This window comes from Syngnathus floridae, chromosome 2 (genome assembly GCF_059516105.1).
Source record: "Syngnathus floridae isolate MCC-2025c chromosome 2, RoL_Sflo_1.0, whole genome shotgun sequence".
Lineage (NCBI taxonomy): Eukaryota > Metazoa > Chordata > Actinopteri > Syngnathiformes > Syngnathidae > Syngnathus > Syngnathus floridae.
In genome coordinates, this window is record NC_142414.1 from 7,438,622 (window position 1) to 7,458,727 (window position 20,106).

General features: G+C 46.0%; 3 protein-coding genes across 4 annotated transcripts; all 3 read right to left on the reverse strand.

The window, feature by feature from the left end:
- Positions 1–248: 248 nt before the first annotated feature.
- Positions 249–12,234, reverse strand: erbb3b (erb-b2 receptor tyrosine kinase 3b). The gene is made up of 29 exons (XM_088358980.1): positions 11,487–12,234; positions 9,694–10,019; positions 8,673–8,827; positions 8,423–8,609; positions 7,851–7,976; positions 7,717–7,779; positions 7,520–7,638; positions 6,127–6,268; positions 5,936–6,049; positions 5,753–5,870; positions 5,600–5,673; positions 5,441–5,531; positions 5,176–5,378; positions 4,981–5,113; positions 4,823–4,916; positions 4,063–4,220; positions 3,920–3,976; positions 3,497–3,638; positions 3,312–3,431; positions 3,141–3,239; positions 2,885–3,070; positions 2,669–2,824; positions 2,528–2,603; positions 2,292–2,438; positions 2,120–2,217; positions 1,882–2,061; positions 1,740–1,802; positions 1,262–1,541; positions 249–1,193 (listed from the first exon to the last, which is right to left on the reverse strand). Exons 2-29 carry the CDS (start codon positions 9,770–9,772, stop codon positions 475–477), a joined length of 4,179 nt encoding a protein of 1,392 aa, XP_088215106.1. The 5' UTR covers positions 9,773–10,019; positions 11,487–12,234; the 3' UTR covers positions 249–474.
- A 175-nt stretch (positions 12,235–12,409) lies between these two features.
- arf3a (ARF GTPase 3a) lies at positions 12,410–14,685 on the reverse strand. Of its 2 annotated transcripts, none has more exons than XM_088369058.1 (5): positions 14,594–14,685; positions 13,754–13,936; positions 13,576–13,686; positions 13,365–13,489; positions 12,410–13,299 (listed from the first exon to the last, which is right to left on the reverse strand). In XM_088369058.1, exons 2-5 carry the CDS (start codon positions 13,899–13,901, stop codon positions 13,138–13,140), a joined length of 546 nt encoding a protein of 181 aa, XP_088225184.1. In that variant the 5' UTR covers positions 13,902–13,936; positions 14,594–14,685; the 3' UTR covers positions 12,410–13,137. The 2 variants fall into 2 exon arrangements, with proteins under 2 accessions (XP_088225184.1, XP_088225185.1); XM_088369059.1 differs by lacking the exon at positions 14,594–14,685 and adding an exon at positions 14,096–14,582.
- A 514-nt stretch (positions 14,686–15,199) lies between these two features.
- wnt10b (wingless-type MMTV integration site family, member 10b) lies at positions 15,200–19,434 on the reverse strand. Its single transcript, XM_088359001.1, has 4 exons — positions 19,001–19,434; positions 18,183–18,445; positions 17,348–17,751; positions 15,200–16,978 (listed from the first exon to the last, which is right to left on the reverse strand). Exons 1-4 carry the CDS (start codon positions 19,075–19,077, stop codon positions 16,475–16,477), a joined length of 1,248 nt encoding a protein of 415 aa, XP_088215127.1. The 5' UTR covers positions 19,078–19,434; the 3' UTR covers positions 15,200–16,474.
- Positions 19,435–20,106: the final 672 nt, after the last annotated feature.

A 20,106-nucleotide genomic window follows, 5' to 3' on the forward strand; every position in this document is an offset into this window, starting at 1 on the left:
GCTCCAAATGTTCATTTACATTCTTTTAGAAGTCCGTTTTCGCTTGTTAGCACGATCTTTCCGCTAACTCATTAGCCTGCCCAGTACTTCTTGTTGGTGACCGTACTTCGCGGATTTCACTTATCGCGGGTGGTTTTTGGAACCAATTATCCGCGATAAACGAGGGATTACTGTATTTGTACTTAGATGTACAGTAATGCTCGGATAAGTATTATTTTGAAAAGAAATCAAAAGACTGGTGATTTTTCGGGAGCCAAAAGGTATATTTTATTAAACAAACATGTGGTAAAACATTGTATAAAAAAAAATTGTCTGACATAATGTCATCAGTGTACAGCGAGCTTACAAAATGATGGCAACTCTCCATCCATTTAATCCTGAAGGTACAAAAATGGCACAATACAAAAATCCGGTGAGTTCATCTCTGCTTATTCTACACTTGCTCTCCAGCAAAATGCGTCTCAACGGCGTGGACTAGGTCCGAACAGCATCTGGCTTGAGGAACAATCTGCTGTGCCAGTAGTCTGGATTGTCAAAGGACGAGGTGCCACCAGGCTCTCCCGTGCCCGCGCACACCTTGATATATCCCCCGATCCCCGCGCACCTGCCGCCGCCCGACTCCCCCTTCACTGGAAGGTTCTGGTAGGTCGCCTGCTCCTGCCCGCTGGCGATGCCTTCAAATGTGGCCATATCTTCATACTCCTTCCCTTCTTCATTTGGCGAATTCCCTCGAAGTGCTTGTTGTTTATTTGTGTGATGGCACTCTGCTAATTGAGCCTCCTCTTCCTCACGTCTTCCATCCGACTCGCGTCTCTGCCGCGCTGGCGCCTCGTCCTCTGTGGAATCGCGGCGTCTAATGTCCATGTATTCATACCTGCCTTTCCCCTGAGGCGAGCCCACGCGGTCCTCCTTGGCTTGGATCTGCTTCTCCAAACTACACTGATGCTTCTCTGTGGCCAAATTGTCCTCGAGGTTCTCGTTTACCTGCTGATCGTCGGTGGCTGGAACTGGTGTCAAGGTGTCCTCGTGGGCAGGTAAGAGAGCAACAACGGCCGGAGAAGGTAGCGATGGGGTATCACCCAGTGAGGAGTTGACCTTTGCCGAGCAAAGGTCACCTTCAGATTTGTGGCTCATCACCTCATACTCCAGGGCCAAACTTTTCACTTTGTTTAATCCAGGCGTGACTTTACCAGCTTGTGAGAAATGACATAAGCAAATATGTCAATCAAATTATGTGCGCCCTTCACATTTAGTTTTTTACCTCTTTCTGGAGCGCTAGGTGTTCCAGGAGGAACATAACCAGAGTGGTCTGCCTCCTCCTCCTCACCGCCAGATGTCCACATCTTGTGTGAAGACGGACTCGATGCCGTGGAGAGCTTTCTATGCCTGTCCGCTCGAGGGACGGGCCTGTCCGAGCCAAGCCGAGACCTGTGAGGAGCGCCGGTCCTGAAGCCTTCGTCTGCCTCCCTGCCATTCCCTCTGACCTCTAACCTTTCGGGCAGCGTTCGCACCGAGCTCCGGCGGGACCTTTGGAAGCGCAGCTTCAAAAAAAGGACATATTTTGAAAGTCAACTGAAATTGTCCACGTACTATTAGAGGAGAAAGGGGAAAAAAGCTGAGCACTACCCTGTTAATGCTGCAGGGGGCAGTAGAGTCACAGTTTCATGGTTGTAGACGATTTAAAAAAAAAAAAAAAAGGGATCCTCTTTTTTGTGTGTGTGTGCGTTTGTGTATCTAACCTGAAAAAGGCTTTCTACAGGATTTGGAGTCATGGGCAGGTAACCAACAGGTACGGCAGCGCCCTAAAACGTCACGAGAATAATGCTCACTGCTGAACGTAAAGTCCCCGTCCCCCCCAAAAAAAAACATTCAGCTCATTACCCGATACGAATTCATCCTTGAACGAGAGAGACTCCACGAGGGCGAATGTTGCAGAGGAGGTGTTTGGAAACCTTCCTGCAGAACCTCCTCATCTTCATCCACCAAATCGGGGTCGAGCAGCCCTCGCTCAGAATCTCTACGCTGGATGTCCCGCGAGGTGCTATCGTCCTCTCCTTCCAGCTGCAGAAGACAACCAAGTGGGAATTTGCACGTTTCCATCAAATGATGAGCTTCTCACCTTGATGACCAGGTATCTGGGCGGATCTCTCGCCATGCGTGTAAAGTCGCTAGCCAGCTCTTTAAAGGTGGGCCTTATGTTTTCATCAATCATCCAACCTGAGACGAGAACAACCAGCCGGCTTTCACATCTTGCCCGAACGTGCCACCGCTTGCGATTTTACGCCACTTACATTTGACCATGACCATGTAGACGTCGATGGTGCAGATGGGCGGCTGTGACAGACGTTCGCCCTTCTCCAGCAAACACGGAACCTCCTGGGCTGGTGCCGAGCCGTAAGGCTCCGCCCCGAAAGACATCATCTCCCACACTGTCACTCCTGCGCCAAAGAGCGAGAGGTTTTTTTTGGAATGAACTTTACAGGTCTTAGTCATCAAAAGTCCATGATTGCGTAATCCGACAGCTCACCATAACTCCACACGTCACTTTGATGAGTGTATCTTCTAAACAAGATGCTTTCGAGAGCCATCCATTTAATGGGAGTCTGCACAAGAACATTGAGTTGGCATACAACAACGTGCGGCAGGGTAGGGGAGGTTAGGGGGGGACCTTGGTGTTGGTGTAGATGTATTTCTTGTCGTCGGGATAAAGGAGATCTGCGACGGCGTAGTCCGAGATCTGGACCTGGTAGTTGTTCTTCAGTAGGATGTTGCGTGCCGCCAGGTTCCTGTGTACCACGCAGTGTTCCTCCAAGTAGTACATCCCCTGGCAGGAATCACGTCAGCGTGGTGGACTCGGGTCGGCGGCGCCGTGCGGACGACTTACTTTTGCTATTTGCACGCACCAGTTGAGCAGACGCTGGGGGCCCAGGCTGTTCTTGTGCCGCCTGACGTGCTCCAGCAAGGATCCCAAGGAACTGAGCTGGGTGACCAGCTGCAGACTGGAGCCGGGACAGATGCCCAAAAGTCTGACGATGTAGGGGTGGTCCAGGCTGCCCATGGCGAGCATGCGCTGCGTGGAGAAGGTACGAGGACGATGGACTCCAACCCTGAATGCTTATTTTCGGACGCTCAATTCTCACATCAGTTATCTCGGTGAAGGTCTGACGGCCTGAGCTGTCCTGGAGAGTCTTGATGGCCACCGGGATCTTCACCGTCTCTCCATCTGGAGTCCAAAAGCCCTTTGAAGCAGAAACAAGCAGTTGAGCCGCAGTCACATATCAGGCTACAAATAACAAGCAGACGATGGCTACCCTGTGGACTGTGCCAAAGACACCAGATCCCAGAACTTTGAGCTTTTTTAGCTCTGAGGGCTTCAGGGTGTGCGCGTGAACCTTGGTTCCTTTCTCCCCGGGACCCAGTGGCTCAAAACTCTGCCAAGACACAAGACCTGGCCTGAGCACATCTCGACCGAGGTACAGAGGTGGGATTGACTCACCTCTCCGCTCTCAAGGTATCTCCGCATGGCTCTCTTGCGGCGGATGGCCAGGCCTCGGTGGTAGAGCAGGCCCAAGAAAAACAACACCAGGCAGAATATGAGGCCAGCTGGCACACCTAAGGCGATGCCTGTGATCTGGCCACTTCAGAGTGAAGATGATAGGGTGGAGACATGGGGCACACAGGTCAAAGGAAAGTTGGAAAGCCATGTCGCCATTTGCTTCATGTGGCAGGAGCAGGAGACCAGATAAGATCAAACGCATCTTCTTGCGGCTTGCGCACAGCTGTGCAAAACTTACATCTCAAAGAAGAGCTGATACAAGCGTCTATTTGAATGTAATCAAGTCCAATATAAGAATCCAAGCTAGCCACAAGCCTCACCATGCTAACCCCACAATTGGGAAGTTCAGGCGGAAAAACTCACCCGCTAGCAGCCAGTCTCACAGTCTCCAAACAATCACCAAGTCCTGGGCCTGAGCATCTGCAATAGACAAACATTACAAACGTTACAAACGTGACGTTTGGGTGCTTCAAACTAATAATCCTGATAAATGCCAGAAGTCCTACCCTTGGGTGCAATTGTGGTGACATGGTTCACAGTGACCTTCCGCGTTGGCATATTTGAAGATGAGGCCCCTCTGGCCATCGTTGACCCCGGCAGGGCAAGACGACATGCAGTAGGGACCGTCTCGAAGGTTGGCGCACGCCACGCACTCGTACGCTCCCTGAAAGAAAAAACCAAAGCCACTCAAAGGATTGAAACGCACGGCAAAAAATCCGTGTTAATCCATCATTATTTTTTTTTTGTCAGTTATTTTATGCAAAGATGAAAAGTATCGTAAAATATGAAGAAATGCTGTGGTTGTTCGCACAATATGATTATCATTCAATTAATTGGCCACTATTTTCTTCCTTACAGAGAACTTGCTAACGTAAACAAACCCCGTAACGTATAGAAATTCCTATGGTCCTTGAAGTAAACACTCAACTCTCGGTGGTTTTTTTTGCGATTAGATCTCGCGGGATTGGAAACGAAGAAAGTTGTTGCTGGTTGGATTTATTAAAGATGTGTTCTTGGGAACCTAAATTTGGATTTCTTTTGGTGTTGATAAAACGTTACAAACCAAATAGACACAATTTATTCGTTGTAGCTGTAGTACCCATAAAACGCCAGTAGATGTCACTATCCTTCTGCGTCAGGTGACTTCTAATTTGTGCTTAACTTATACTACAGTACAGTAACAATTAATTTGACTCAAAAGATGGCCATCAAATTTTATGAAGGCGAACCTTCTTTTGATTTTTAAATCAGAAAAAAATTTCCTACCGGCCCCGTGCAGCTGACCTTCCCGTGCAGACGTTTGCACTCGGAGTGACAGGCGACACATTCTCCGTCAGCCTTCGCAAATTCCCTCGAGGACCTATAAAAGTAGACGCCATGTTAGCTTCCATCACATCTTCATTCATTCTTTAGCTTATACGGACCCAGTTTCAAAATGGCAGCTGTCCACACAAGTGCCATTTCGGCTGTAGTTGCGACAGGAGAGACACTGGTGCGGTCCGGGGCCCCAGCAACCCGAGCTCGAACACAGCGGGTCACACACGTGACCTTCAGCGACTGCATCAATCAAATCCGAGAATCACAAATGCGCTGCCATTTTTCCGAAGGTCCCAGCTCACCGCATTGGTCCAGCGGCTTGTTGCTGTTGATGCTGTTGACTCGGAGCCGCCCCCCTCGGAACAGCTTAGCCCAGTTGACGGTGTGGTGGTAGCAGAGCTCGGGGTTCTGGCTGATGTACACGCTTCCGTCGCTGATCTCGCGGAGGGAACGTAGACCCAGCGAGGTGAGCGTGGAAATGCACATCACCATCAGGGAGAAGCGTCTGTGATTGACACATTGGTCATAAACGGGCCAGAAAAAGCAGATGGGATCATCAAGACTTACCTGTGAAGTGATCTTCCTTGAATGGTGGTGAGACTGGAAAAGACGGATAAATCGCTGAGCTCTTTTGGCCACGACTGGATGTTGAGGATGTCTGGTTGTGCGACACAGTCAAACATCTGCTCAACTCGACATGACGACAAAGTGGAGCAGACATCGTACCGGTTATCTCTCGAACGGTGCGGAACACTTCTAGCTTCTTAGCATCCAGCGGTGGGATCTTCTTGAAGTCATCTCTGAGGAAAGCAAAGGTTAAAGGGCACACCAGACCCAATTTAGCGATACACGCTAGCGACTCAATTGTCTTGGGCATACCCGAGAATGCCCGTGACCAAGAAATGAAGACTTCCTTGGATTTTGGTACAGTTGATGAAGCTGTCAATATTGCTGGAGTCCACAGTCTGCCTATGTTCCGCCCCGGTGCCTTCACACACTGTCAAAAAAGAGGATTAGAGGATTCCACTTTCTGCTCAATTTGAGAATTTCTCCGAGTTAAACCTTTGGGGCAGAGTCCAACGCAGGGCTCGCAACGTCTGTGGCCTTCTCGCTCCACCTCCATCTTGCCTGGAGGACAGACGCTCACGCAGGAGCTGCCGTCTACCACGAAATGAGCTAGGAGGAAAAGCCACAAAGGAAGTGAGGCCGAAGAAGAAGGAAAAAAAAAACTGCGGCTTAATTGGCGCACTCACCGGGGCACTGAGAGACACAAATGGATCCGTATTGATATTTAGCGTTGGGGTTGCTCTCCATCTGGAACGTCTGTTTGTTGTAGATGAGAGCTTGCGGACATTGAGGCACGCAGGCTCCCGAGTCGTTGAAATGACGACATGCCTACACGCACACAAATGGAGCCGAGACTTCAATTGTCAGCTTTGCACGTTTTTTTTTCTTCTTGTTCTACGGAAGTTTTTGTGACAGACCGCTTTCCGTTTTAGCGATGCGGAAGGATGGAAATACAGGGATTTAGGTGATAGCTGATTGAGAGCGCGAGAGAGCGAGAGAGAAAAAGAGAGAGAAAGAGAAAGAGAAAGAGAGAGATAGAGAAAGGGAGAAAGAGAGAGAGAGAGAAAAAAGAAAGAGAAAAAGAAAAGGATAGAGCTAGATAGAGAGATCGAGAAATAGATGGATGGATGGATGGATGGATGGATGGATGGATAGATAGATAGATAGATAGATAGATAGATAGATAGATAGATAGATAGATAGATAGATAGATAGATAGATAGATAGATAGATAGATAGATAGATAGATAGATAGATAGATAGATAGATAGATAGATAGATAGATAGATAGATAGATAGATAGATAGATAGATAGATAGATAGATAGATAGATAGATAGATAGATAGATAGATAGATAGATAGATAGATAGATAGATAGATAGATAGATAGATAGATAGATAGATAGATAGATAGATCGATCGATCGATCGATCGATCGATCGATCGATCGATCGATCGATCGATCGATCGATCGATCGATAGATAGATAGATAGATAGATAGATAGATAGATAGATAGATAGATAGATAGATAGATAGATAGATAGATAGATAGATAGATCGATCGATAGATCGATAGATCGATAGATCGATAGATCGATCGATCGATCGATCGATCGATCGATCGATAGATCGATCGATAGATCGATCGATAGATAGATAGATAGATAGATAGATAGATAGATAGATAGATAGATAGATAGATAGATAGATAGATAGATAGATAGATAGATAGATAGATAGATAGATAGATCGATCGATCGATCGATCGATCGATCGATCGATAGATAGATAGATAGATAGATAGATAGATAGATAGATAGATAGATAGATAGATAGATAGATAGATAGATAGATAATAAACAAACGAATAAATAAATAAATAAATACATAAATAAATGAATAAATAAATAAACAAACAAACAAACAAATAAATGAATAAATAAATAAATAAATAAATAAATAAATAAACGAACAAAATAAATAAATAAACAAAAAAGTAAATAAATAACTGAACAAACGAACAAACAAATAAATAAACAAAGTCTATAAATAACGTAAACTAATAGCAGCACTTACAAAACAGTGGACATCCAGAGGGCCCGTGCATCCCGCCGCACACTCGGTATGACAGCAATCCCTGGGGCTGGTCCCAAAACAACGACCGTTACACTGCGGAGCGCACAGCGTCTTTGTCACTGAAAGGCACACAAGCGACACAATTTTTACATTCCATCCGCTCTTGAATGCGAAAATGGGAGCAATTGTGCACTCACAGATCTGACAGTGCTTCTCACTTGGCCCCCAGCAATAATGGCCACAGGATTTGTGGCAAGGCCCTGAGACAATCAAGGAAAAATCACAATGCGCACCAGTAAAAGCAGTTCATTCATTTTTCAGCTGCTCCAACCTCTGTCGCCATTATAGTAGATGTCAATAGGAGCGTTGGCATCCCTGATGATATCTTGCCAGAAGACCCACGGACTATAACTCAAGTATTTATTATTAATGATCTGTACCCCTCCCTCCAAAATTTCTGCAAGGAAAGAGTGGACTGGTTAACTTTCATGAAAGTACATTTTCATTTGATATTTTTGATGATTTTAATCATCTCACTGGTGGTGTTAATTGATTTTTTTTTTTTAAAGAAAGAGTGCAGAATATAATGTCTACAATAGAATATAAAATAATAATAATAATAATAATAATAATAATAGTAAAATATAAATAAAATATCGGTCAAATGAAAAATAAATAAATAAATAAATAAATAAATAAATAAATAAATAAATAATTTCTGGTTAAAATAAATAATGGGCATGTATTTTTGTTTTTTGCTTTGACTTGCGAGTGCAAATTTGACTTACGATACCTTCCAGTTCATCGACACATGACAGCATCAGTTTGGCAAACAGAATTGTGAAATCCAAAACTCTAAAAAGTTGCTCCAAGCTGAGAATTGTCTATTTAAAGCGTTGTCACCTGTCAGATTGGTGAGACCGAGCCGCCGCAAGCCGTGCGATCCGTCTTTGGGATAGTTGAGGTAAACGGAGAGGGCAAAGCGCCGTTCGTAAAGGCTGCTTCCTCTGATGACCCGCAATTGCTCCAGGGGAATTTCCCCAAAGTGATTCATGGCGATGAGCACGTAGCCGGTCACCTCGCGGATTGTCTGCACACAAGAAGAAGACCCTTACCAAGCTGCTTGTGGTGCACATTGTTTTGTTTTTTTTACCTTAAGGAAAGAGAAATCCCAATTGCTCTCAATCTGCGTGACTTCCAGGTTTCCCATGATGATTTCACAGCCGTCATAGCGCTCCTTGATCAGGTTGTATTGATTCTCCTGAGAGCCTGTGGAGCTCAATCCATTCTGGGTGCCAAGACACACCGCTAACACATAGCAGAGGAAGACACATGAATGAGGTAAAACACACTCTCAATCAAATATGCAAACACACTCTTTGGTGTCCCGCAAGGCTCAATTTCGCATCCCCTTCTGTTTTCTATTAATTGCTGCCACTGCTTCTTTCGGCCTTCATAAAATACCATACAATACTCAGATCAGTAGTTTCCTCTAAGCTCCATGCTGCACATTTACACCTAAACAATCTTTCCATGTCGAACAAATGGGTGTATGAGTGAGTTCCTGCTTGTCAGTTCTGCAGCTGGATGAAAAATGTGCAGAGGAGCAAAACTGTCGACAGTTCATCACTTGGACACACAGAGCCCCAGGCTGACGGAATTGACGACCAGGGGTCGAAGAGAAAGGGCTTCTCTCATACAAAGTTCTTATTGTGATGAAGCTATAAATGTGGACAGTCTCTCTCTCTCTCTCTCTCTCTCTCTCTCTCTCTCTCTCTCTCTCTCTCTCTGCAGTGACAGTACTTAGTGTGTGTGCATCTTGGGGTTCACTACAGTACATATATGTGTGGCAGAGGTTGTGCTGCTGAGACAATGGCTGGTGTGTGAGTCGTCGTTTCTTCTGGCACTGGGAAGGGAAATATCATGTCAACATTTCTGAGCAAACAAAATGGCATCGGTCAATTAAAGCAACGTCTCCTCTATGGATTACGTTTGGAAATCCGTGCTTCTCAACAGAGATGTCAACCGATAACGTCTGGCTTTCACGAAATTGCCAAATTGTACGTTGCCTGGTGAAAAAGTTGGCCTCGGAAATTTCGATTGCTTCCGTTCATCAGTGGCAGTTTGATTGATTCAAGCACGAAGAAAGTGAATATGAATGGTTGCTCACTTACCATCATGCGTTGGAGTCAAAGTCGCTTGCGGACTCCACAGCAATGCCACGGACACGCAAATGACGAGCCACTGCTTCATATTTTCTCAAGTATAACCATATCACACCAGTCTTGACTTCATCCGACCTTCCTCGTCGTCCTTTTTGTGTAAAAAGAACAGATGAAGGCGCCTGATGAGTTGATGAAAAGAGGCAACAAGTGGCATTTTGTTTTGAGCAAGAACTTCCCTCCCTGAGCGGCTGCTGTGATTGGCCAGGGACAAGCGGCCGGGCGGGCTTCTTCCACCTATCCCGGCTCGATCCGTCGTTTTGTTTTTGTTGTTGTCACTGAAAACGTAGGATGTGTAGAATGATTCAACATAAAATAATTTGCCTTAATAATAATTTTGGTTGTACTCTTTGTATTTTGTTGTAAAAAAAAAAAAAAAGGGGGGTTTTTTTAGACTGCTTTTTCCGATCTGCTATACAACAAATGCAAAGTTAAGCGCTCTGAACGTTATGCGTCCCTCAAAAGGAAGCACAGATGCGTCTCATGGCGGTCCGAGTAACGTCAGACGACTCTGTTGGTTGTGTAAAAAGCAGTATTGTCCCCCCCCCCTCGTGCAGCCTGCTTCTTAATCACCTCTTTGATGCACATGAAGCAGCCGGCCACAATGTGAGCATTGTCAAATGGTCGAGTCACTACTCAGCCCCATAACAGGCTTAATTTGTGCAAAAGGCCTCAAAGTCGGCAAGATTCCTCAGACAGCTAAACAACTCACTGCCCGGCAAGCGTGAGCAACTTTTACTGATAAATTGTGACTCATGGATGCTACATTTAAAGTTACTGGAAAGTGGGGGGAAAAAAATGCATGGCTTCGAATTTGGAGGCATCACAAAAATAGTGTTGTTATCGAGCCTACCCATCTTTGAGTAATTTAAAAAAAAAATTTTTGGCAATGTTGTAGTCAAGACTAAGACATTACCGAAACGAGACAGTATTGAGATGGAAATGAGACCAAAGTAAATATGCATATAAAAAAGTTGACCTTTTAAAAGATATTTTTATATTCTTATATTATTTTTTATATTTTTTATGTATATTTACTTTGAGTTTAGGGCTTTTAATGAGTCTTAGAAAATATTTGTTTTATTTAAATTTATTAAACAAATTTGATGAATGTTGAGCAATGTATTGTAGAGGATGAGAAATATGATTATTCACCCTTAAAAGACGCACTGGAAATATTCATTGACATAATCTACAATCATATTGGCTTAGCACATTGGCAGTCAATTAACGGAGGAAAAACTCGGCTCGTGATTGGTGTCATCCTTCAATGTTGTTCTACCTTGTCTTTGGAGCATAATGCAGTATGGCGGATCGACTTGTGTGGCTTTCTGGCGTCTTCCCTGCTAAAAGATTAGCAAGACGGCTTGCTCGTGCTCGGTGTGCTCCGCGTGCTCGCGCTCTCGTTTCCTCCATACCTTTTTTTCTTCTGGGCCCGCCCACGAAACGAGCACTTAAGCGGGATAATAATGTCAACATGTACTCAAACACAATATGAAAGCATATTAGAAAAAATAATAATGAATGGAAAACAATTGAATCCGCAAATAGATGTATAAAAATGAAAATACTAATTGGCTACAAAATCATGTGGCTTAATGAAAGATGTAAAATGTTCTATTTTGTCCAGATGGCGTTTGTCAGCTTTTGTGCTCAAACTTTAATAATGGATGCCTCTTGTTATGTTTTTTAGTTTTTTATATTAAAAAAATGCTTATTATAGCGCCATTCTAAAATTACAAAACCTGAGAGGTTATGGTCCGTGCATCTGTTGTCCAGCAGGAGGCGACAAAGCTTCAGGTTGAAGTTGAAAGCCCCTTCACTTGCTCCAGCCCCTGCCCTCCTCTGACCTGAGAAAATGACCAAAATGTCTGCAAAGCAGCACGACTTAATGAGATGCAGAAAATGAAAAAACAAAGTGCAAGAGAAGCGAATCATTGTCCATTTGTTTTTGAAGACAATAGAAATCAACTCTCCTCCTCCTCCTCCTCCTTGGTTGTTGTCGAGCGTCCTCGATGAGTTTGGTGTCAGCCATGCAGTCTCCGATGTGGCCCCTCCCAATTAAGGCGAACTGCGGGAGGGTGACTGCTGTGGCCTTTTGCAGTTATGTCTCCCTTCAAAGATTGATGAATCGATTGTGGAGCTGCTGCCGGTGTGTCTGTGCCCTGGGCGAAGGCGTCCCGGTTACGGGTGGGAATCCCAGCTATGGCATCTACCCTGGGGCGACTATTGTAGCTGTCCTGCAGGGGGCCGCAGAGCTGGTGGCCCCGGGAGCCAAGTGGAGCAACTCGGACTCACATACTGCTGTCACATCCCTGGAGACACATAGCGCTGCTCTTGTGCCAAGAAAAAGCAATACAACCTCAACTCCACATTCACCTAAATGTTTTTGGAACAGTTTTTCTGGCATATAAATATATATAGCAGTTGCTTCCAGAACAGAGCTGAAAAGCAAAACATTCAATCAATGTCCGTCGGATAGAAGCGAGTCAACGCTGGCTCCACCCCTTTGCTGTGACGTCACACTTGCGTCAGGACGGCTCCACTTTACATATGAGGGGGGTCGCTGATGGTGGTACACTTGACTGTCTTGTGAGTTCGATTCCCGCATATGATGGTGTGAATGTGTGATTAAAAATAAAAACTCACACATGAAGAGACAGACGCCTTTGGGAGCGAGCGTCGGTATTTATTTACAGCAGTTGACAGCCAGTCGCGCCGCCCGCAAGCCGATTTGTCTGTCTTCACATGCAGCATGGGAAACAATCGCATTCTTTTCATTATCTTCTTTCACTGCTTCCACTCGCAAAGAAGTGATATACAGTATTGAATAGTTACACTTCAAATCTACTTTACAATAAATAAATTTTGCTGAAATATAATTATTAAGTGCATTATTGGGGTAAATAAAGGCATGTAATCTAAAAAAAAAAAGGAAATATATGTATTTCAATGTAAGTCAAATATGCCTTTGACTCTATTGCAAACAATGTTGAGCTTTTGACGGTATCTTGCTAGTCCCACAATACTAATATATCATTTACATCAAGTACAATTAGGTAACATATTATTACTCCACCTGCAGCACAAGTGTAGACCTGGACAAAATCAGACGCCAAAGGAGGGAAAATACACGTGGCGGTTCCGAAACATATTCCCGTCGTACATCCCGATGTACGGATCCAGTGTCGAGAAAGCATTGAAATCACACACATAATAATAATAATAAAAAAACTCTCACAGAAGATCCAAACAAACCAATCAATCAAATAAATAATCAAGTCAAAGAACAACAGAGATGTTTGTTTTGGGGGGGAAGGCCGCCGAGTCAGGGATTTCTCGGCACCGCCTCTCCGTGTCAACTCGATGCGTCCGGACCTGGATGGAGCTGGTTCTTCACTTTTTGTTCTTCAGCTGATTGGCCAGCCAGTCCAGGCCCTCGTAAAGGCCGTCGCCGCTGGTGGCGCAGGTGGCCTGAATGTACCAGTTGCGGTGGCGAAGGGAGTGCAGGCCCAGCTTGTCGGTGATCTCCGCTGCATTCATGGCATTGGGCAGGTCCTGAAAAAACAACAAAAGCGGTCGTTGCGTCACGCACCCCCGGGCGGGTCCGAGCGGGTCCGCACCTGCTTGTTGGCGAAGACAAGAAGGACGGCATCCCGCAGCTCGTCCTCGGCCAGCATCCTCATGAGTTCCTCTCGAGCTTCGTTGACGCGCTCGCGGTCGTTGCTGTCCACCACAAAGATCAAGCCTGCGCAGGCGAGATGACGGCGAATATGCTAAGTTGACCTCCTGTAAAATCTGATTCTGCTGACATCAGCATGAGTGGCCACTTACCTTGAGTGTTTTGGAAGTAGTGCCTCCACAGGGGACGAATCTTATCCTGGCCGCCCACGTCCCAAACAGTGAAGCTGATGTTCTTGTACTCCACCGTCTCAACGTTGAAGCCTGAGGAAATGACAAAGGAGTTGCACAAGCTGGATTTTTTTTATTTGGTGGTTCTCGCCTCACACACCAATTGTAGGAATGGTGGTGACGATCTCGCCCAGCTTCAGCTTGTACAGGATGGTGGTTTTCCCCGCCGCGTCCAACCCCACCATGAGAATCCGCATCTCCTTTTTCCCAATCAGGCTCTTCAACAGGTTTCCAAAGATGTTGCCCATGATAACCAGCGGCCCGCTCCTCAGCTGCAACAAAACTATGACGCGGAACTCTTAAAAACCACGCGGCACATTTGTAATGCCTTCACCTCTCAGAAGAAATGAAACATACAAAAGCTGGAGTTGAAAGTTCAAACCAAAGTTAATCATGATCAGCACTGACACAATCGGCTGTACAGGTAAATAATATTCACTACCTCGGGGCAGTGCAGTAGAAGTAGGTGCAATTGTGTGTTATGAAATAAAACTCCACGCAATCTCGAAAGAGACAAATTCCAAAACAAATCATGAATTAGCATCGAGTATGCTGGCCGAGAACCAGACTGCATGCTGCAGTATGCTGCAGTCGCTTCAGCCGCGTGGACCGAATCGATTGCCTCGCGAGACATCCAGACATTGATGATGATTATTATTACTATAACGATGCAGTGTTCAAATGATAAGCATTAAAAGTCCATCTTTGCTAAATAAATGAAAGCCATATTATTCGCCCTTTGAGTGTGTGTGTGTGCGTGCGCGTGTGCGGCAATCGTCGCATAGTCACGACTAGCACTCCGCTCGCCTTAATGTGGTCGATTAAAGAGCGCTAATTGAGTAATATTTGTTAGGGGAAAGGCTTAGGGGATGTCACATCAACGTGGGCACGATTGTCACGTCTCCTCGTCGAAACGATGGCGCAATTCGTTTGCACTTACCGTCAACGGGAGGCTGCCAGCTGGATGAAGGAGAGAGTCAGGTTCGTCGCAAATCCCGCGATGACACGCCCGCGTAGTCTCGCGGGATTTGGCTGGATGAGCGCAACGGTACAACGATCATGCTGTTTAATGTCTTCTCCTAAAACGGCCGTTTTGTTTTGTTTTGTTTTGTTTTGTTTTGTTTTGTTTTGTTTTGTTTTGTTTTGTTTTGTTTTGTTTTGTTTTTGCGTTTTACTAATTTCTTCAGTTTTACCAAGGGCTGCTCATGTGAGCTGAACCGAACCATTGTGACACAAAGTAAGAATCTAAAGTGTTTGAATAATTAACACTAGGATCGTCTTTATAAATAAGTAAAGTGTAATAGGAGGCTTTGTGACTCCTTCTGCCACATAATTAGCTCGACAAGTGTATAAGCATACAGTACTTGGCTGAAATTAAATATTTTAACAACAAAAATATGGCACCCCCCTTACCTCCAAAATAGTTTGTTCCATGACCTTTTTTGATCACCTATGACCCCAACACAATCACTCACCACTTGTGTAGCTCAAAATAATTTTTTTCAAACACGGGAACAAAACATCAACATGACAACCCTTGAAAACTATTTATTGTTGTTGTAAAAGCAGATACAACGAGGTTGGTGAATACACAATGTTGCATTTTAGCACGTTGCGTAAATTCAAATTTGTCCCACAGCTGTGTGTGAATGGCGACAACAGGAAGTGTGCTCCAACAAATACTAGACAGGAAAATTAAAATTCTGTGACAGTTTTCAGCGCACACTCACATGATGTGTTTATCACGAATAAAGGACAGGGAATAAAGTGGCGAGCAGATGTTTGCAGCTGCACGCCAGATTTGGGGGTGGAGCAGACTCATGGCGGGGTTTGTGTGAGCCCAGAGTTTTGGTGAGGGTTACGCGGGGGTTACGGCGGGCCGAGCCGGGGCGGCAGTGGAGGTGGGCCGGCTAGTTATGACTTATAGGAAGCTCTCCTCTGAAGTCGCTGCCAGCGCGCACCCCAGCAAACACAATCACAAGTCTGGTGGCTTCTGCTAGCTGAACTAATGAGGGCCTGCAAGTTGAGGGCAGGGGCTTTGATGTTCTGGGTAGCTGCGTCCTTGTGTTTTCTCTGCCGCTCTCGTCCCACATCAAAAACCCAAAGGGGAGTTGAGAAGCAGATGTCGGGAGCCTTGTATTTAGACAGCGCGGGCGCATGCACGCTATTCATCCCTTCCCCGAAGCCCCCATTTCTCCTTCCTTGCAGCATGGATCTGCTCTCAGTCTGTATCTCTGCATCCAGCTCACACTCCATCGCCTCACTTGACACCTATAATCAAGATGTCAATCTGTGCGGCTGACTTTTTTTCTCTCCCAACTTCCTCTCTGGTTGCCTCTCTTTAATTTTCAAGCCAGTCTGGTTGTCGTTATTGGCTTGCTATCAATGTGTTTGGCTTTGTAGCATTGAGGGAGACATTGGCAAGGGGAGAAAGCAATTGCAGTCTGTCTGACACGTGCGTGGAGAAACCGTGACGGGGGATTCAGCACAAACCAGAAATCCAGATCTTTATCATTCCATAGCATTCAGTGTCACGAAAAACCAAGCTGGCAATGTTGCCAATTCAGTGACATTCCTAAGGAGGCCAAAACGAGTTTCCCCAAGTTTGCACCATTTTTTTTTTCATCATAGTTGCTATTTTTCTTGTATGAAATATTTGTGGGGCCACAGGGAGCAAAAATGAAAGAGCATTAGAAGAGAAGGCAATTACAACCAAGCTGTTCTGTCCTCCAGCACAGCGACAACAGAGTAATAATATTAATAAAAATAGATTTATAAATGTACAGTGCGTGTCGACTGAAAAGAAAGCACACCACTTGGTCTACTTGCAGACGCTGAGCCATTCGGTGACGTGGCACTCGTCACACAGAACGTAGCAGCACCAGTGAAAGGTGCAGTTACAGCGCCGGCCGCGGTTCTGCTTCAGGATGTTGTGTCCTCGGCCGCAACACAGCGAGCCGCAACCCTCCGTGCCCGGGCTGCTTTTGTTGCAAACGCGCCCGTGCGTGCCCAGAGAGTCAGCGGCGGGGTCGCGCTCGCAAAAATCGGGCGACTTCTCAAAGTACACCAACTCTCTAGACAAGCCGCCTCCGCCGCGACCTCCTCTGGAGCTCCCGGTCCTCCTGCGGCCCACATTGCCGATTCGTGGATTGAAAACGCCGCTGTTCTTGTTCTGGGAGTTGACCAGGACGGCCGAGAGTAATTTCTCCTTGAGTATTGAACCCACCAGCCGGAACTCGGGAGATACGTGCCAGCAGGTCTTGAACTGGCAGCTCCCTGATGTGCCGTGACACTTGCACCTCCTCTTCATGTTGTCGGCGACGATCTGGCAGGTCACACACACGTGGATATGGGTCAGGGTCAATTATTTTTGTCGATCTAGTCAAGCATGATGCTAAATGTGTCAACTAACACTTGCTCCATTGACTAAATGGTAAGTCAAGTAAAAAAAACACCATCATGTTTTTTGGATTTGGTCATGTGACATTTGCAAGCTGAGCCCAAAATGGCCGCCCCTTCAGATGGTCTCCAAACCGGTGGCTTGCTCTGCTTAATTCATACTCCACTAATGCAATTCCATGTTTGGTCTAGTGGGGGCGCATGGAGAATAGCGTGGAGAAAATTTTTGACTTCTTCTTGAATAAATTTGAAGGTGAGCCCATAAGACCTTGAGGGCCAAAGTCACAAGACTCACCTGCCGTCCCACTCGCTTGTTGTGTATCCTCATACGAGCATGGATGTCTCTCGGGGACCCCAGTGAGTCCAGCCACTCCCTGGAGAAACGTTCCCCAAAACGTAAGTCGTGATTGCAGCCGCTCCACTCCCAAGTCTCCTGCATGGAGCTGAGCTCGTGGGGAAAAGGCTTGAGGCGCTGGGCAGCGGAGGTCGGGTCCAGGCGGGCGGAGGAGGGCAGGCCGGCCTTCTGCAGCATCTGCAGCTGCAGCCGCGTCAGTTTGGACCGCATGAGCTCGTCGTCGTCCCTCCGACGCTTGCCATCGCAGCCGCATCCCCCCAGCTTGCCCAGGCTGCAGGCCGAAGCCACCGAGTGCGCCACGCCCGCCGCTAACAAGGCCAGCGAGAAGGCGCTTTCACGAAAACCTCGTCGGAACACACGCAGGACACAATTTAAGAAGTGACCGAGTGTAGAATTGCATGTTGCATATAGCTTTGCATTCAAGTCTGCTAACTTCATGCTAACACATCTTGGGAAACGCCATAGCATTATAACGCTTTTGTACACAAATGGTGCAGCAACACAAACAGTCCATTTCACATGACTCACAATAATACATCGCAGGAATTATCCGTGCAAAAAGCAGTTCATATTATTTCAACTTGCCGAGTCACTTCTAGTAGTTTTGAAACTCTTCTTTGTGCCCCCTGGTGGCCAAGTCGCACAAGCTGTTTCATTCTTTGCATTCTAATTTTTTTCAAAATGAAATACAGCATTTTCCTCATTTAAGCACTTTGCAGATATGTTTGGTTGGTTTGCTTTGATTTCAAGAGGAAAACCTGGCTTGGTGTCTCACCTCTGTTGAGGATGACGCTGTGGTGCAGCAGCTTGCCGAGAGCCTCCAGGGACGAGCAGTTCCACCGCTGGTCCCGCAGCTGGTGCTGACACTCGTGGATGGCCACCTGGATGCCTTGCAGGGCCGAGGCCGTCACGTCGGGTCGTCGCACGCACATCCTCAGCTGACGCTTACTCAAGCCGGCCAGACGCAGGCACACTGAGTTGGGGGTTAGGACTGGCTCTCCTGCCACCTTCAGGCTGAGGATGTCATTACACAGCACCCTGCCACGCCGCCCACACCAGCGCATGCATACACGCACGGGAGTGGACAGTCAACTGGTTGCAGGAGCCAAGCGCAAAGCCGCGCCGCGGAGACGACAAGACAGTGAGTGTGTAGAAAGTCCTTCCACACTGAGCGCTTTACATCGATTCCAAGCAGGAATGGATGGATGGATGGATGGATGGATGGATGGATGGATGGATGGATGGATGGATGGATGGATGGATGGATGGATGGATGGATGGATGGATGGATGGATGGATGGATGGATGGATGGATGGATGGATGGATTGGATGGAGAAATGAAAATATTGATTTACAGTACATTTAATTCAAGTTTACGTATATAAGAGGTGTGCGTGCATGCGTGCGTGTCAGTGTTACGTGCGTGCGCGCGCGCGTGTTTATGTCTCGAATTTCATGCGAGGTTTTTGATAAAAACTTCAATTGCCATGGAGAATACTTGGACTACGCATGAAACCCCCACACGTGAATGAAAATATGTGTTCAAGTTTTTGGATCATCGGGTGGGAAGAATAGCTCTCAAGTGCACTTACGTCAACGCAGGTAGTAATAACAATGCTGCCGCCAAAATCGGGCACCGGTCCAAGCGGAGTTTATGTGGTAGTTCCATTTTCTGTCGCGCCGTGACATTAAACCTCTGGTGAAGTTGTCCCGTGTTTAAAAAGACAATTGTTTTTCAAGAGATAAGGATTTATTTTCAATACAGCGGCGCCAAACGAGGAGGGAGAGTGAAGACGAAGAGGGGAGGCGAAGAAAGCTGGAGATCACTGGAGCAGGATGGGGTGGGGGCGTGGGGGGGTAAAGAGGAGGCCCCACAGGCGGCTGTTTGCAAAATATTGGCCACCATTGAAGTTGGACTGTCATCTTATTAGGTCATAACATGCTCTCTAAAATAAAATTTTAGGGATATGAAACAATGTCCATAAGCGCAGAGTCAAATGAGGAACCGACACATTTTCATGCCATTGCTGACGCCAACTCAACAATTTAAGACCAACTTGCATTTTTGGAGCGTAAACCACTTAGTCAGCAAAAATTAAATAAATTAAATAAATAAATAAATAAATAAATACATGATATAATAATATACTCCAAGTGGTGAGATGCTTTTTTGTGCATGAAAAAACAAAACAATTGCATTAACAATGTTGTACTCTTCCAATAATCTTAAATTAAAACTTTACTGAATTTACTTTGAAGGTGAAGGGAGAACAACAGCAATGTGTGACCATCAGCAAACCAAGGGAAAGGTTTTGTCATCATTTTTTTGGTAATTGGTTATGCGGTGCATAAATGAGTAGATTGAAATTGTTTTCAATCTGCAACGCCAGAATTATTTGATTTTATTATCTCCGTATTTCTTTTATTTTGGTTATTTGCGTCCGTGCGTAAAAGTTACTCCATGCACCTTTACGCACAAGCGGCGCTTCCCTAGCATCAGTGCGCATGCACTTCCTCTAAGGTCATTGAAAACTAGAACAATAAAACCTCCGGCAAGAATGCATGTGGACATACTTTGTCCACGGAAGAGTGGGGAAGAGTCATTGATGGATGTGGGACGAAGGAGAGGGAAGGGGGCGGGGCTATTGGCACTGTACGACGGAGGCAGCAGAAGCAGCAGCAGCAGGCAGGCGGCACC